General features: G+C 36.1%; 1 protein-coding gene across 2 annotated transcripts in view; it reads right to left on the bottom strand.

Moving 5' to 3' along the window:
• Positions 1–9,330: 9,330 nt before the first annotated feature.
• LOC136037710 (dynein axonemal heavy chain 10-like) overlaps positions 9,331–19,159 on the bottom strand; it is a 205,826-nt gene continuing 195,997 nt past the window's right edge. For both annotated transcript variants that reach the window (XM_065720475.1, XM_065720486.1), the window contains 2 exons: positions 15,071–15,166; positions 9,331–11,531 (listed from right to left, as the gene is read on the bottom strand). In XM_065720475.1, the coding sequence (XP_065576547.1) occupies positions 11,448–11,531; positions 15,071–15,166 (180 nt within the window). In that variant the 3' untranslated portion in view covers positions 9,331–11,447. The remainder of the gene's footprint in view (positions 11,532–15,070; positions 15,167–19,159) is intronic.

The following is a 19,159-nucleotide window of genomic DNA, read 5'->3' as shown; positions in this document are numbered from 1 at the left end:
TCTTTTTCAAGTAAAAGCAAAGCGGTTCTTCAAATAAGTAAAATCCTATGTAAAACCTCAAATCGCCTAATACACGAAGAAGAAAAAGAATTCCGTACAATTTCTCGGGTTCTCTCGAACCTTCGGTTGTACTACTTATTTCTTCTTCCGAAAACTCAGTAAAGCCCTGTTTTTATTATGGCGTTTTCCGGCACCAGAATTGGCTTTGCCGCTTTTTGGACGACAGTTTTCATTTTCGTCGTTTTTGGCAAAAAATTTGAAAGTTCAGTTTTATTTCATGAACTACAGAAGATTCTGGATAATTTGTGCTGCGTTTGCGGTGTCACAGGAACGTAAAGAACAGTTGGAGTACAACTAAGATGAATGAAAAAACGTATTGTTTAGTTCTTACGTTTTTAGCCAAAATGTCTACTCTGTACGGCGAGAAAACGAAAACAGTGATAAAACCTGTCTTCACTACGAGTCGCCCCAGCCGTCTCGGCCGGAAAACGCCATAATGAAGACACGGCTTAAAAGATCTGCACAAACAGACCACAGATACGATGTCTGTCGCTGCCTACACGGCTTAATTGCCCTTGCTCCCTCTTTTCCTTCTGTAGCATATCAGATCTTCTGCAAAAGTTTGTCGACCATTTCCCGCAGACTGATATCGAAAAGCGAGTGAAAGGCGCTAGGCTTGAAACGTGCTTCACATCCCCGTGTTTCACCAGGCTTTTGCCAACAGGCTAGGTAAGGCTGCTCTCGCAAAGATGCACAACCACACCGTTATTTTATCCAAATATTAATGTATTCATGAGATCAATTAACTAGGAGATCAAACTTGACAAGGAGCGAAATAATGACAAGACAAATATCACTTATTCTGTATACAGCCAATTTATTCTTCAACAAACAAAGAAATGTCAAATTCTTTGCAAATAGTGGCGATACAAAAATCACATGTGCTCAATCAAATGTTGAAATAAAAAGAACAAGAGCTAAGAGCTCATATGACACTTGTGACGAGGCAAGAAGAGCTAAGAGCGAAGAGATCATATGGTATGAGCTCTAGCAAAATTCTATGAATCAATAGATTGATTAAAAAAGGAAAATAAGAGGCTTAATGCCGGTCAGGATTTAAAATAAGAGCTCTGAGTCACGATGTCCTTCTAAATATCAAAATTCATTCAGATCCGATCACCCATTCGTAAGTTATAAATACCTAATTTTTTCTAATTTGTCCTCTCCCTTTAGCCCCCCAGATGGTCGAATCTGGGAAAACGACTTTATCAAGTCAAATTGTGCAGCTCCCTGACACGCCTACCAATTTTCATCGCCCTAGCCATCCAGAAGCACCAAACTCGCTAAATCACTGAACCCCTCCCCCCAAATCCCCCAAAGAGAGCGAATCCAGTACGATTCTGCCTATCAAGTATCAAGGACATTTGTTTATTCTATCCACCAAGCTTCATCCCGATTCCTCCACTCTAAGTGTTTTTCCAAGATTTCCCCCTCCAACTCCCCCCAATGTCTAAAGATCTGGTTGGGATTTGAAATAAGACCTCTGAAACATGAATTCCTTCAAAAATCAAATTTCATTAAGATCCGATCATCTATTCGTAAGATAAAAATACCCCAATTTTCACGTTTTCCAAGAATTCCAGATTCCCCCTCTAACTCCCCCCAATGTCACAGAAACCGGTCGGAACTTAAAATTAGAACTTTAAAGCAAAAGATCCTTCTAAATATCGAATTTCAGTAAGATCTGGTCACCCTTTCATAAGTTACAAATACCTCAATTTTCAAAATTACCCCTCCCCCCCCCCCCAATTCCAACAAAGAGAGCAGATCTGGTCCGGTTATGTCAGTCACGTATTTTAGACAGGTTTCTATTCTTCCCATCCAGTTTCATCCTGATCTCACCGCTTTAAGTATTTTCTAAGATTTCCGGTCCCCCAACTGCCCCCCCCCAATTACACTTGATCCGGTTGAGATTTAAAATAAGAGATCTGAGTTACGAGGTCCTTTTAAATATGAAGTTTCATGAAGATCCGATCATTCCTTCGTAAGTTAAAAATACGTCATTTTTTCTTGTTTTTCAGAACTAACCCCCCCCAATAGAGTGGATCCGTTCCAATTATGTAAATCACGTATGTAAGACTTTTGCCTATTTTTCCCACCAAGTTTCATACCGATTCCTCCAATCTAAGCGTTTTCCATGGTTTTAGGTTCCCCCAGCCCAAACTTCCCCCAATATCACCAGATCCGGTCAGGATTTAAAATAAGAGCTTTGAGACAAGATATCTTTCTAAATATCAAACTTCATTGAGATCCGATCACCCGTTCGTAAGTTAAAAATACTTCATTTTTTCTAATTTTTCAGAACTAACCCCTCCCCCAACTACCCCAGAGAGAGCGGATCCGTTCCGGCTATGTCAATCATGTATCTAGGACTTGTGCTTATTTTTATCACCAAGTTTCATCCCGATCCCTCCACTCTTAAGTGTTTTCCAAGTTTTAGGTTTTCCCCTCCCAACTCCCCCCCCCATGTCATCAGATCCGGTCGGGTTTAAAATAAGAGCTCTGAGACACGATATCCTTCTAAATATCAAATTTCATTGATATCTGATCACCCGTTCGTAAGTTAAAAATACCTCATTTTTTCTAATTTTTCAGAAATAACCCCTCCCACCCCAACTACCCCAAGAGAGCAGATCCGTTCCGTTTATGTCAATCATGTATCTAGGACTTGTCTTTATTTTTCCCACCAAGTTTCATCCCGATCCCTCCATTCTAAGTGTTTTCCAAGTTTTAGGTTTCCCCCTCCCAAATACCCCCCCCCCCCCAATGTCACCAGATCCGGTCAGGATTTAAAATAAGAGCTCTAAGACACGATATCCTTCTAAAGATCAAATATCATTAAGATCTGATCACCCTTTCGTAAGTTAAAAATACCTCATTTTTTCTAATTTTTTAGAATAACCCCCCCCCCCCCAACTATTCCAAAGAGAGCGGATCCGTCCCGATTATGTCAATCATGTATCTGGGACTTGTGATTATTTTTCCCATCAAGTTTCATCCCGATCCCTCCACTCTAAGTGTTTTCCAAGATTTTAGGTATCCCCCCTCCAACTCCCCCCAATGTCATCAGATCCGGTCGGAATTTAAAACAAGAGCTCTGAGACACAATATCATTCCAAACGTCAAATTTCATTAAGATCCCATCACCTGCTCATAAGTTAAAAATACTTCATTTTTTCTTTTTTTTCCGAATTAACCGGTCCCCCACTCCCCCCAGATGGTCAAATCGGGAAAACGACTATTTCTAATTTAATCTGATCCGGTCCGTGATACAGTTGCCAAATTTCATCATCCTACCTTACCTGGAAGTGCCTAAAGTAGCAATACCGGGACCGACAGACAGACCGACAGAATATGCGATTGCTATATGTCACTTGGTTAATACCAAGTGCCATAAAAAGCACAGAAAACCAAAGGGAAAGGCTTTTTGTTGTCAAGAATAGCTTTGGTTTTTCTAAGAAAGTCCGTTTCTCTCTGCCCAATCTCTTTCTTCTGAGGAGATTTGGACGGCGTCTGTAAGAGACAAATAAAAAGGCTTATTTAATCGCAATCCTTTTCACCAAAAGCAGAATGGTGCAAAACAAATGTCTAAGCGAATCCGAAATATTTTGCGCTAGGCCTTTACCATCTTCGCGGCTCAAGAAGGATTGAACTGAAAAACCTAGACAGCATGAAAAGGCCTTTATAAGGGAAAGACTGTGTTGGATTTCACATACGCTGCATTCCATTTTATGAAGGCTTACGAAAAGTGAGCAGATACAGAATGAATCGGATTCCAATACAGGAAGCGTTATACAGAGGTCCAGCCACATTCTGGGTTCAGAAAAGGCCAAGTTTTTCAAGAAAGAAAGGAGAAAATTTCAAGAATGTTAGAGTACGAAGGGAAACTTTAATGCAGAATTCCTGTACGAGAAATCTGTTTAAAGCTTCAGCCTTCATTTTTGAAAAAAAAAAATCAATTTTTACTGGTTAACCATTTTGGAGATAAAAAAATTCGGCTACTGCAATCTGATTTCAGTTATTTGGTTTTCTGATTGGTCAGTCAAATATGTCAGGTTCAGATTCAATCTCTATTTGCTCATCCTTATCGCCAGCCTCGCAGTGCCACCTCAAAAAAATGTTAAGTGATATTGGTGGCACCGATGCAGCGTTACGAGTAACAATCTGCTTTACATGGATGAGGGAATCCACAGTTTTCACTTCCAACCGATTTCGTAACTTAGTTTTAATGTTTGTTGGTTGAGAAAACTGTCTTTCGGCACCAGCACCTGAGTGAGGTAACGCGTATAAGTTCAACAAAAAGTTTGATAGTTCAAAGAATTTGGGAGTGCCGTCAGATTCTTCACATCTAACAAGAGCTTCTAAAAATAAGATGGTGAGTACACTAGCTCTTCACCACCAGACTTCAGGATCATTTCTTCTTTGAAATCTGGCAGGTTCAGCCACTGGTTTTCGAGACTGTCTCTAGCAGACTATCTTGCTCTGGCTTTTCCCCAGGAGTTCGCTAGATCTGCTGGTCAAAGGACTAATCGTTACATCAGTGCCATTCACGGCAACTTTCGGGGCTAAGTACTCGAGAGCTTGTAATGTCTTATCTTTATGATTGAACCGGTTTCTCATCTGCTTCACCAGTTCAATGTAGAATCCCAAGGAAGTCAGCCTAAACTGTTCAACAGCTTTCCCTGATGCTCCTTCTTTATTCAGAAAAGCTTCTGTATTGGGACCACAGAACACAAATTTCACATCTTTGTAGTTTCGGGGCTCAAGAGGCAACTCAAAAGCATCACTTCTGTTCAGGATTTCTAGTTTCACAAAGCTCTTGATAGCTTTCAATGTCGATCTGAAGCTTGTTATCAAAGATTCCCCAGACTGAAACTGTACGTTCAAGGTATTTATCTTACCAAGCAAAATGGCAGATCACCAGACATTGGCTGTCAATAGACACTCAGTTTATCACCAAAGGCTGTTTATACAGTGCATAATGATGTTTCCAGTTCACAAAAATTTGTTAAGATAGTCCGTAAGGTTAGATATGAAATTATGTGCCTTGAGGGTAGATTTAAACAATGGCACAAGAGTCAGAACTTGTCATAACCATTGTCAGAAAGACGAGAAAAACCAATGTTTCATTAGGTCAGCAATAACCACGAAAAAAAAATACTGTTGATGTGTCAGATTTTACAGCCGAACTAGCAGGCCTTCCTCAGCAAAATAGAAACCTCACTTTTTCACATCTTCATGACAGTGGTATAATAAAGAGGTCAATACAGAGTCCTTTCACATTTGAACTTTTTATGTTTCGGGGTGTCAGAGAATCAAAACTGAGACACTGAGTGGTTACACAACTACTTCAATCTGAAAAACTGTCGTAACTGAACTGTGTAAACATTATGCTAAAAAAGGGTGACCACATCTTTGTTAACTACTAGGTTTATAGATATAGAATCTAAAATACTCATAGAATGAAAATCTGGCCTATACTCTCATGTAGAGATGCATCAAACTAAATGAGGAAATAACCCAAGTTGGCCAAGTTAGCATTGCCTTCGGCCAACCTGCTTGTTTACATATCTGTGGCGATTTTAGACGCTTCATAACTTGTTTTGTGTGTATAACCTTGGAAAGCTTGGTTGGTTTCAATAATAGTCTTCTGTTTCTTCTTTAAACAGTCCACCAGGTTACAGCATGTAAAGCGAAACATTTTTAACTCCCGTTCTTGCATCCTTTCATCACTTTTGCAAAAAGCACATTTCGTTAGTTAGCACTCGGTACACTGGATATGATGTTCAGACTATGATAGTATTAAATGTTCTTGACAGTTACCAGAGAATTTTCTACTGGGTTAAACTGTACCCATATGCGTGTGAACCTAAACTGCATATTTACTAAAAGCCTAATGTCTTAATTCAGGAAATCAACTGAGGTTCACCCTCGTCCAAAAAATGATCAAGCAGCAGCAAATCAGATCAGGATCAGATAGTTTGCTACTAATTACTATCCATAGACGCACCTCTGCATACTCCTGTAGACTACAAGTCATAAAACACCTTAAGCTTTTACTTACCAGCAGTTATACGCTTGCTTCAGTTTTTTTTTATCAAAAAAAAAAACTTTTTCTAAACTCTCTTGAGCAAGTCACATGTGAAAAGGAAATCAGTGCGGATACGATAAAAAAAAATCCCTAAGACGGAAACAAACCTGAAAAGCACAAAGCACAAATTAAAAGCAGTTGAAGTTAAAAAAACTGAAAATAAATACATACGGTGTTGATTTTGAAAAAATGCCAAAAAGTGTCCCTTTTTTCCAAAAAGTGGCCTTTTTCTACCTAATAGTGGCACGGTGTCACCAAGAGTGAAAAAGTGTCAAAAAAGCACTAAAAGTGTCCCTTTGGCAACCCTGATTTTATTTCCTCTCTTTCCTCTTCATAATCTGAAGCCCCGGCTTCCACTTCGAAATTGTCAAAAACATATTATCATAGCCAAAAAAACATGAGAAAACATGAGAACGTTGAAACTTGAAAAACATGAGATTTCGTATGAGAATTTTCTTTTGTTTATATTTTGGATTCAGTGTTCAAATGAAACCCAAATTTGGCAGCAGATCACTATATCACTCATTTCTTTTTAAACTCAGCATTCAACTAATTGACACGTATTCTGCGCTTCTAGTAGTGTCTGATTTTTACTCACTGGGGTTTGGTGCTGGTTTGGTGTTGCACCTACAAGGGAGATTCTTGGTCCCATCTATTTACCACACCCCACTTACCTCTTACTAGAACCTGACTCCCAAACGAGTTTTGGGGAGTCTACAATGATGAGAAAAAACTAGCCACCGAGCCCGAAAATGGGTTAAAGAAGTCACCAGCGAATAAAAAAACATATATAGGAAAAAAACAGAGTATCATCAGTTAGTTCGCTCGTTACTAAGGAACACAGCTAATATCAACTTCCAACTAAGATAATAAAAATAAATCATCCGACTAAAGTTTCATAATAGTCATTCCCCTACATTCTTCAGAATTTGCACTGGCTTTTACCATTTTAAGTCTCTTCCACAAATGAGGATTATCCACCAGTGATGGTCCAACCCTCTTGAAGCCACTCCGAGATTGCAGACATGCACCTAAAGATTCAGATGAAAGATTCAGATGTCTGTCTTGATGTTATTTAGAGAGCTCAACAACCTTTCCACCACAACATTTGAAAACGGAAGTTAAAGTAGATACATCACTACCTTCTGAAGGTTCTTAAATCTAAGTGACCCACAAGGCGCTTTCATTGACAAAATTTTCCGCCAGAAAAGCAAAGGACTTTCTAGTAGCTTAAACGGAATTTCTAGTGTACTTATGCTCCTCCACTCACTCTCTATTCTCTTCTTGTCGCAGTCTGGACTGCTGTAAAAGTGGAAGAATGGTAGTAGCGTAGGTGGTTCCATATTTGCAGCCTTACATGGTTCAAACATGACCAGGTGCTTAAATATAGGTGCTGAAAAATCGAATCTAATCCGAATTTGATTAATAAACTCCTGGTAGAACTCCCTTGCTGTTCTGAGAACAATTTGGACATTAGCGTCCTCGTATGTGAGGTTCCTTTTTTCGACATTCTCTCGAAGAATTGTAGCTGCCTCAAAGCCAATATAGATATCCTTAATTGGCAAGTATCCAATTTCAGTGCTTACATCCAAACACATTATATCAGATCCCTTTATATGATTGGATAACATGAAAGAAGAAGCGAAAGTACGAAGCAACCCTTCCGTTTCCATTTTGAGTTTGAATATACGAGGCTCTTTGGTCTGGAAGGTCTTATTATATTTTGTTGTGATTTTTGGAATATACGGAAGATAGATAATATTTGAGGGCTTATCAGTAGTCTCGCATTGTGACATATCTTCGATTTTACGGGAATTTTTTTTTGTCTACGGCTAATTATATTATTGACAAAAGGAATGAGGTATTCATTACCAAAAAGAATATATCTGATAAAATCTATTTTTGCATTTATATATGAATTGGAGCAAATGTTCAGGACACGATCAATGAAAAAGGTTACAACTGCTCTTTTAACTTGTGGGGGTTGGTTTGAATTAAAATGAAGATATCTATTGTTATGTTTTGGCTTTTGATAGATAGTAAAATCCAGTTTATCAGTATTACTAATAATTAGCGAATCTTTAAACGGTAGTTTATTTTCGATTTTCAATTCAACTTCTAAAACTTAATTAATTCACTTAATTAATTTCCACTGTCTTCAAAAACAATTTCCTATTGCTTTTACTTTGTGTTTGTTTGTTATGGAAAGGCAGTGTGACCTTCGTCGCTAATTTTTATTTTAAACATTATATACAAGGATTATCCTTATTTTTTTGTAACATCTTATCTCATTTGTAGGAATTTACTTATAATTATATTATCTGAATTATTTTTTACCGTCAGAATTTGCACGATTTCAGATTTCAAATGTAGTCGATGTAGCTGCACAGTTTTTGTCAATCGACCTTGTTTCTTCGACTTGACCCTTTTTATATTGTGCGTGTTGTACAGAAGTTGAAATAAAAATCTTGAATTTTGAACAGCGTACCCTGCTTGCCAGTGTTGCCGCACCATTTCCCAGCTTAATCCCGCTTATGCGGTAACCTTTTAGTCAGCTGGGATTTCAAAGCAGTGCTTCCACCTTTTTTTCTGAAAATCAGTGACGACTCCAAAAACTTCGGGAGATCATCGCGAGGGTTTTTTAAGTCAGGGAAAAAATCAGGAGGTTTGAAACAGATTTTTTGTCTTACATACCAGTTGTATAATACCATCAATACAACTTGTATTGGCGGTAAAAATGTCGATAATAGACAGACAGAACAAAGTAGAATCGAAAATATGTTTTAGAGCCTTAAGTCCGGTCTTCACCTCCCGGAACTTCCGGAATCTGAGCTTCCAGATTATTCTTTGACGTCTTCTTCCTGTCATCTGGAATATGAACCGATCCGAAAGTGCATCAAAATAATCCAGAAAAGGGGGCTTTTGAACTTTCAGGTTTCCGGAATTTTGGAAAATTCTGGAAATGATGAGGCTGTACCCCATTCACCGTTCAAAATTTATGCATACCTCCATATTCCAGATTCTCCCTTCGTCCACTCCCCCCACGACTATCGGACCGAGTAAAGCTTTATTTACAAGTCAGTTTGATCGGGTTCTTGATGCATCGACCCTTCCATTCCAGCCGTTTTTCGCGATTGCCCGTCTCCCCAAAACAGAACAAAATAACACACTTAGAAAAGTAAAATAATACACTTTTAATACACTTTGAACCTGTGACATAAAATTTAAACATATCGGCACTTTGAAAACAGATTTGTCCCTTTGAAGACAAATTTGGTATGGCTGGCTTTGACCCACATCTTAAGCTGATTTTACCGGCACTCGAAATCGTCATTTTGATATAGACTGGGCTATTAGTCTGGCAAATACCGAATATCTATAAGATCTGTAAGAATAGTGTATTCGAATTTGTACTATAGAATTTTTGAACTGGCAACAGCTTCAGAACTAGTTTCAAGTTAAAAAATGTTATTTTGGCAAAGAAACAGATAATGGAAGTATAAAAGCCGCCTAGCCCCTAGGAGAGGTCAGTGGTCTACTTCTTGGGTTGCACACGTGCAGGGATGTATAACTGTCCAGTTCCATCCTTTCACGTAAGGTAAAGAACGTCCTTATTGTACACAAATTATCCAGTGAACCTGATCTGACCAGATCAGATGAAGTTATAAACTGAGAATCAAATCAAATCAACCCTTTTTTGAACACAACAATGGTGAGTCACGGGACAAGCTGCCGGCAAACTCATCAATTAATGGTCACGGAAATGAAATTCACTACGGGCAATGAAAACATATTTTGCAGTTTGCCAGAAAATTGCAAAAGATCATAAACGTCAAGTTGGACAGAGCTCAAATCAATAGAAATTGGGAGATTATGTTGAATGACGGTAAATATGAGAGAAAAAACCTGAATATCTCTAAAAACATGAGAAAACCTCTAAAGGCATGAGAAAAACTTGAAAACATGAGACAAATTTTTTTCGCATGAGAAATCTTCCGAAAAACATGAGATCTCATGGGAAAACATGAGAAGTGGAAGCCCTGTCTAAAGCCCCGTGTTCTTTTACTTGTCCGATTACTTATCTGACTAATCCAAGCGTTTTATGAGACGCACATGACGTCAGAGGTTACTCGGATTACGTCCTCGAACGCACAGGAGTACTTGTCCGTGGGCTTGCACTTTCTAACCCCGAAAAAAAAGATTATTGAGGACAAGTGACGTCAATGTTACAAACTTTTTTAAATGGATAAACATGTGAAATCGTTAAGTCAATTTGTCGACTTAGTGCGGTACTAAACTTTAAGCCCAAAGCAGAGGCGCCATTTGGGGGGTCAGGGGTGGGCAAATACCCACCACAGATTTTCCAGGGGGCCCAAGCATCCACCAGAAAGGGCCCTTTTCCGGCCAGAATTATCCATTATGTCCAACATAACCCATTCTGTTCAAATGATTTGAACTAACTGCACACCTATTAGCCAAAGAGCGTAATTACCTGACGACCCTTGGGGTAATTACGCTATTTGCTATTAATTATTGTAAACTTTGAAAGTAGGTTAGATTCATAATAAAAGTCTCAAGTTCTGTCAAATGCCCCATGCCCACCCCAAGATTTGGCACAAATGGCGCGTCTGGCCCAAAGTTAGAGTACCTGTTAGCGGTACCTCGAAACATCGTTTCAACTTTAAATAATGATGATTTCCTACTAACGCGAAGAAGAAAAAGGGAAAATAGATAGAGAGATGAGGCTTATATAGAGTCTAGTTGTCCACTTAGTGCGGTGCCAAACTTTAAACCCAAAGATAATGAACCAGTTAGTGGCACCTCGAAACATAAGATAATTATTTATATAGGCATTTTAGGCATAAAGATAGTGTCATATTAACGCGGAGAAGAAAAAGAGAAAAAAGATAGAGAGATGAGTCTGATATAGAGTCAATTTGTCCACTTAGTGCGGTGCTAAACTTTAAACCCAAAGCTAGCGGTACCTCGAAACATTGTTTCAACTTTATATTTGCCTACTAAGGTTGAAAATATTACTAAGGTTATCTATTTGTTATTGCTACAGAGCAAGTGTCCTCAATAAAGTCATCTGCAAGTAACCACCCAAAACCTTAATAACACCAAATAACTGACAATGATTTTTCAGTAACGGATAATGAAAAAAAGGTTGATATGATATGTCTGGAAAAAATTAACAAGCAGAATACAGTAATGAAAGTTAGAAAGGAACATTTTTCATTTTCAAGGTGCATTTGCGAGCGCAAGGCTATCATTCTTGCTGTTTTTTGCTGATTCATCAATCAGTCGGCATATTCAGAGGCTTTGTTGAGGCAATACCCGGAAGGAATTCCTGAACCAATTGTATCACTTCTGGCTTAACCTGTAACAAGTAAAGACAAAAACTTACTATAAATTTTTTGGAGTGAAGGCTCTTTTTGTACTAGTTCAGTTTTTTTCAGACTATAAGTATTTATTTTGCGTTTTCTGATTAATATATCTTTTGCTCTTTCTTTCTCGCTCGCTCTTTCTCTCCTCCAATTTTCCGATAAAACCTAGCTTCTAAAACTGAATTGAACTGGTCTTTGGATGAAAAGCCACAAAAATGTTCTTCTTTTCCTTTCAGACAGATTTTAACTTACGCTCAAGTATAACGATGTCCATATCCCTGTTTCTAATAAATATTCCCTGGTTCTTTTTTTCTCGTGTCATTCCTATTTTTTCTTTATTATTTCCCAAGTCCGTCCCTTTACTAATTCTTTCCAGTGTCTTTGGAAGTTCCAAGATGCTTTTTTAGTATTATGCTTATGGACCAAGCCCAAACTCTACTATTATTGTCTTTATCATGCACAGAAAAAAGCCTTCGAGTTTTCTTAGATCAATAAAAAAAAAAAAAAATCCGAAAGTAATTTTTTTAAGAAAACTAAAGAGCCATATCAAACTAAGACCATCAGGAATAAATTCTGATAATAATTCAAAATGAAGACGACCTGAAATTAATTTTAAGAAACAAATGAAACTCCAAACAAATAGAAATCAATAAAAACAATCACAGAAAACATAAGAATAACATACCAAAATAAATGAATAAATAAACCTTCACATAAGTAAAAATTAAATTGAATATTCAAGGGGAGCTGAAAACGGAAATTGAATGGAAATTCAAAATGAAGACAACCAGAAATTATTTTTAAGGAATAGATAAAACCCCCCAAAAAACAGAAATCAAATGAACAATCATAGGAAATATAAATAAATGAATCAATAAATCTTAATACAAGTAAAATTTAAACTGATTTGTTATTTGGAAGTTTTCATACTTTTTCGGGTGGTGGTGGGGGGGTTAAATTTTCGGCTGATGATTTTCTCACTGAGAATTTCCCATGGGTAAGGAAGTTTCCAGGGGGTGAGCTTATCAGGAGAAATTCTATTATGGAGGAATTTGCCAGAATTTCTGTACAAAATTCTTTTAAAATGTCTTGCTTTCTCTTTTCTGTCTCAATTTTACGCGTGTAGATGTTAAGGTAATTTTCTAGGGTATTTTTTTTTTACCTGGATTGAATTGTTTAAAGGATACTTTTTTTAGGAGGGGGTTTCTCCATGGAGATCGGGCCAGATTTCCTGGCATCACTTAAAAACAATCAGAAATTAAATAAAAATTCAGTATTTTCAAATGAAAGTAAGGAGCAACTTTAAAACTAAAACCGAACAGAAATTATTACATGTATAAAGGCGTTTTCTCTCTCCTCATCACCTCAATCTTTACACTAAAGTTTGAAGTTGTCCCAATCCTTTAAGAACGACCCCTGAGACACAAGGATCGTTTAATAACAATAATCGTTTTAATAACAGTGACAATATATATAATGACAATATAACAATGAAATAATAACAATGAGACACAAGGATCGTTTAATAACAATAATCGTTTTAATAACAATGACAATATATATAATGACAATATAACAATGAAATAATAACAATGAGACACAAGGATCGTTTAATAACAATAATCGTTTTAATAACAATAAGGGGCTTTTTCAGAAGCATTAAAAAACTTTAGCGTAAGGAGCAAGGTGTCGAGGAAGGGGCAAACTCCTTCATATACGTGATAATTTCTGTTCGGTTTAATTTTTATTTTTTCTCCCTTACTTTTAGTTGAAAAAACTTGTTTTTTTCTATTTAATATGTATTTGGAACGGTTCTGGGAAAGAACTAGTGAATTGAACCGAATATTTGATATATAATGAGATTAATTGGTGGACACTCGGAAATTCACGTTTTTTTCAGTGAACGTTCACGTTCATGTTTTAAATATAAAAGAGAACATTTGTAACATAATTTATTTTCAGTACTCCTGTTTTGTAATAATTGTAACAAGGATTAAAACTCCTGTTTATAGTTATTTTTTTGGTTGAAAGTTTGACGCGAAAATCCAATTTAATGACTACTTGTTTTAAGATTTATTTTCTCGTTTATATTGGCACCTATTATTTCTATGTTTGCCATGATCATTTATTTTAATTTCCGTCTATTTTAGGTTTCATTCCATCGTATTTTTTGGCCATTTAAGTTTGAATCATTAAAGAGTTTTTTTTCTCCTGCTCCTAAGTTTTTGCAGAGCTGAATTAAAACACTTACCTTTATTTGAAAAAAATGCTTTTATTTGAAAAACTTATTTTTTGTACACACTTTTAATTAACTTTTTCTAAAAGGTGAGGTCAAATGAAACTCATAATGAAAATAATTTAAAATAAACTCAAAACGAGAAAAAATTTACGGTATGACAGTATTTACGGAATGAATACGGCTGATAATCCCCGTGACAGGAAAATAATCTGCGCTTTACTGAAAACAAAATGACCATGGATTGTCAGTTTAACAGACATATACTGATATTTACTCCCTAAAGTTTTTATTATTTTAGCATTTTTGAAAGTAAAAAATGTGAAAACATTAAAAAGTATCTTGTTTTCAGTAAAGTAAAAATTATTTTCTGGTCTTGGCAAGGCATACGGGTTATCAGCCCTACTTATGTTAATTTTTTATCAGTTTTAGTTTGACTGGGCTGTTTATCGTAGTTTCCGTTCGTTTTAAACTTCAATTACTTATGCATAGCAATTTGTAGTAGTTTTACGCTTGGAAGATTATTTGACTCTATTTTTGCTCATTCTTGGTTTAGTGGAGTTCTTTACTTTTCTTTGAAAAACTTGTTTTGTGGAAAAAGTTTTGAAAATTGATTTATAAGAAAACGGCTACCAGGACCATATGATGATAATGAGTGATGGTAATATACGTATAATAGATTATTCAAAATTAGCTTCATTTCAATAGAACTCTTGCTGAAGGTAATGCATTAAAACTTAAATACAAATTTTGTTTCTTTCTGAAAGAGAGCTTTGTGATGTAGTTCTCTTCAGAATCGAAAAATCCCTCTCGAAACCAATTAGATTCATTTCACTTTTTTATTTATTGTTAATGTCTTATTTGCAGATCTTGTCAATGCGTGTAAGGTTCAGGAATTAACGAATCAGAAAATGTTATTGATTCAGCCTTAACCAGGTTCAAACCAATTGAACTTCAGTTTTGGCTCGACCTGGCTCTATATGCTAGATATTCTTTATTGTGAATGGCATGGCTGTATCAAGGGGGGTGAGGGGGTTATACCTTATACCTCCTGCGAAAATTTAGTCTGGTAGGTAAAGACTTAACAAAAATGTATACAAATTTTTTTTGGATGCATTGAAAAAGAAATTTTGTGACCCCCCCTCCGAACAAAAATCCTAGATACGACCTTAGAAAGGGTTTGGTTTCATTTGACTCCTGATATTGGCACTAGTTAAATCTCAGCTTTATCAAAATCTCATTGTGAATGATTTCGTACAAAAATCAATTCTCTATTCAACGAAACATAAAACTTACTTCTATGTTATAGCAATTCATCATGTTTAACATGTTTAGTATTTCTGCTACATTGAGTTCAGCATCTTGAAGTTTATTGCTATTGTCATGGCTCTCCTAGAAAGCAAAATCTGTCTTAGTTAAATCTATTTTTTTATTATGACTAAAACAGCTTATCATAACCAACAATAATTTAATTTTATCATAAATAATGTCATGTTGTGCTTGTTAGATTTTGATTCGATTTGCTTTACTTTACCAAAGGATTAAACGCAATAAGACAGAAGAATTAAAAACGAAAAAAAACTAAGTGTTATGTTTTGGCGTTATATAGTAAAGCAATTTGTCATAATGGCAAACAAAGTATATTAGCAGAAAAAAACTGATAAATAATGTAACTGTCATTATGTCTTACTCATCGATAAAATAGAAAATGTCTACTGTTCCAACGCATTTTTTATGTGACTGTTATTAAATTTTAGCCCAAAGCCAAAAATTGAGTTTGGACATGCTCAGAAATAGGAAAAACAAAAACAACTTGGAAATAGATTTCATTTTGATTTCTATGTTTTTGAAACATATTTTGGAAAAAATAAATTCGAATAGAGTTAATTTTACTAAATAGTATAAGTAACAGAATTGCTAATTGAAAAAAAAAATAAAATACAAACTTTATTTACAAATTGTTTAAATGCATTGAAACATTGTATATAAATAGGAAAGGAGAAATACTACCATTTAAAACTGGTGAAAACAAAGTTTCTGGTAGGATTTGCCAACCCTCCCCCATTAATAAAAGTTTTTGGCGAGATCATTGATGGCCCATTTTGTCTTTTTTATCTGTGTGCGGGATGATCTGAGAATGCAAGATTTTATGCTATATAAAAAAAGATTATTGCAGTAGGAGAAGCACAATTACTCCCCTTTCCCCACACCAATAATACAATAGAAACGATCCAAGGAATCAAGAAAGGAACAGTCATGAGCTCCTAGTCCCCCTTGCAATAGAGCTCACTCTATATTTAGTTGAAAGGTACTTGCATGATATACCCCCTACCTTAAATTCTTCTAATATGTTTCTCTGACGCTCAATCCCAATGAAATATACCCAGTTATAATAAAAAAATAATACTTTAGAATCAAATTTGGGCTATATATTTGCACATTAGAAAGGGGGGTCAGGGTAAATTATGGTGGGTCTGCATGCCTAATGTGTTGGGTACAATTATTTTGCATATTATGTAGTAAGAATTGTTTTCTAACTTCAAACTATCTAAATACTTTACCCCCCCCCCAAATATGCAAATATATAGCCCAAATTATATATTCTTTTTCTATTCTGTCACTTCTCTTTGCCTTGTCTCACGCTAAGCTGAAAGAAACTAACGTAAAAAGCCGTTCTATCAAGTGTCAGTGAGTGAACAACTTGAGCGGTAAGGGGTTATTCATATTTGGTAATAAAATGCACCCTTAGCGTGACGTCATCATGAGGATCTTGGTGTCGAGTATTGCACCGAATACTACTAGTTTCTTTCAAATTCTCCTCCTGGAGACTACCAACTTCATAGCTCCCCGGAAGATAGATACCCATCCTATATTACAGTTTTAGATTAACCCTAGATGCTACTAGATGATAATCTTAACTCTAAACATGAATAACAGCGCTCCTATATACACTAGTATTTTGTATCTATACTATAATATTTTGTATCTATAGTCTTCGGTTTACAATAAAAAAATCAATAAGGTTAGCTGTTTTATCATCAAGAGAATACCTTGTTAACTTGTGGGTCATTTTATGAGGTAATACTGGTTTGGTTGCAGCAGTCTTTAACCATTATTGTTTTATTTTCCTTCATCAAATGTGCCTTGACTAGAATACCATCTGTCCCTATTTTTAAAGACCTTGGCTTTAAAACCCCCTTATAAAAATACCATATTTCTGCCTGGGACCCTGTCTATTGCTCCTTTAGCTGTAAATAAAATTCATCTGAGTCACTGCTAACTCTATTAGTTGCTCCTAAATGTGGATATACCACTATGACTGATACCCTGAACTTTTTAATCATAAAATGAGCAACTAGGATTTTATTGTTAATACCATCCCGACCTAAGCAAGACTTAGCAGCTACCTTATTCATTATGAGTCGTACTCCCTGCCTGTACACTCTAGCCTTCCTTCCTGAATCTATAAATTACAAATCACTTAATTCCATGTTTACTACCTCATGGGATATGAACTTATGAGACTATTAACAATACCAGTTCAACGTGTTTGAATTTGTCAATCAAAATGTCAATACGATAATTTGTCAATGCGTAAAATGTCAATAAAAATTCAATACGTTGCTAACATTCGAAGCTGTAATTCTCATATTCTTTAAATCGTTGAAATTATTACAGCTTTAGAAAAAGTAATGGCCCCAGAACCAGTGCAGGTCAATTGATGACGGTAGCTCTAATCCAGCTTTTGATGTGCAATGAAGATAACGAAGATAATGGCAAATAAATTTAAATAGCACAATATCTAGGTTTCCAGCTTTTTAACGGAGTCATGGATATAAAGTATTTTGAATGCGAACCATCAGTGCCTAACCCTACGCATGGGCTTACTTGCATCTCTATTTCCTCAAAGAAATCATAAAGTGCATTTAAATAGTAAACAAAAATAATAATACAAATAGCGAATATAAATAACTCCTTGTAAAGAATCAAATATGAGAGTAACAATCCCAAGCCTGTTCTAAGCCAATTACATTCATCCAAAATTTATTAAGAAAGTATATATAGATATCTGATAACTCTTTAGGACTACAACATTATATTATCCTCTAATGTAGGTTTTCTATCTGGTGGCAATATTCTTCACATCCCTTTTTTATGCTTCGTTCCTTCTGCATTACACTTAAGGTCAGACAAGTGAAACCTTAAAGTGAATTTACATACTTGACAGTATGCTCAATTAGCGTCACTATCAATAGGTTTCAGCTTATTAATAGGTCTTTTAGTTTCTTCAGCTTTTCCCGCTCTGTTCTGTGTTTTCTATCAAAATTTGCCCACTTTTTTATATCCGGTTTTTCAAACTAACGATAATACAAGCTTCGATAATTTAAAATTTTGGTCTTCATCTGCACCGTGAAATCTGGAACACAATAGAAAAAATTCCTATCGAGTTTGGAAAATTCCATCTGTCTTCATTGACATGTTCCTGAATCTGGCAGAGGAAGTTGTCCATAAAGACTAAAATTTACATATTTTAGAGTTTTTTTTTCATTGTTGTTGTGAAAGCAGAAGTTGCCCATTTTGTGCCAAACTATGTTGACATACACTAAATCGGTACAATGCGCCAATTTGAAAAAATCAATGCGCAAAAACCTCTAAAAAGTGCCCAAATGGCGCAAATGCGCATCATCTGGCAACACTGTTCCCTATATGTTTTTTCTGACTAGAGCCGCTAGATTTGTCCCGGCTAACAGACACGTTGAAAAATATCAAGTTTTGCAAGGTGTTTTTGGCAAGATGTTTTCTAGGTGTCAAATTGGTTTCTGTCAACTTCGCGCTGATAGAACAGTCAATTTCGTCATAATGGACCAACAAATAAGTTTTGTTGAATTTGCGCAGATGAAGGAGCAAATTTCATAGTCCTTTGCCCGACGGAAGTCTTTAATGTCATTAGGTTGAACCGAGTATGTATCAAGTTTTGCTGGGTTTGGCTCAGCAAGTCGTTTCCTATTGGGAATTGGTTTGTTTGGCCAAGTCTTGTTATAAGCTACAAGGTCTAATTAGTACAATTGAATCTCTTGGGTATTCATGGCTTCTTGCTGGTGATCTAAATTGCAATATTCACATATCATCCAGTCGATCTGAGACCCTTCTAAATGCTCTACCAGCTGGGCATAGGATGATAAATAAAGATTGCAGCTTCTCATATAATCATAATAGTGGAACAGTTTTTGATTTGGACCATTGTGTGTGTTCGCCCCTTCTTCATTCCTCTGATGTCCATGTCGACGATGAGGAAAGAGACTATGAGCATCTCCCTCTTAATTTAGATCTAACTTTTAGCTCTACAATCAGTTTCAGTGCTCCTCCGAAGTCTCAGAAATGGAT

This window comes from Artemia franciscana, chromosome 2 (genome assembly GCF_032884065.1).
Source record: "Artemia franciscana chromosome 2, ASM3288406v1, whole genome shotgun sequence".
Lineage (NCBI taxonomy): Eukaryota > Metazoa > Arthropoda > Branchiopoda > Anostraca > Artemiidae > Artemia > Artemia franciscana.
The sequence above is the reverse complement of the archived record's forward strand: the minus strand, read 5'-3'. Positions and strand labels throughout refer to the sequence as shown.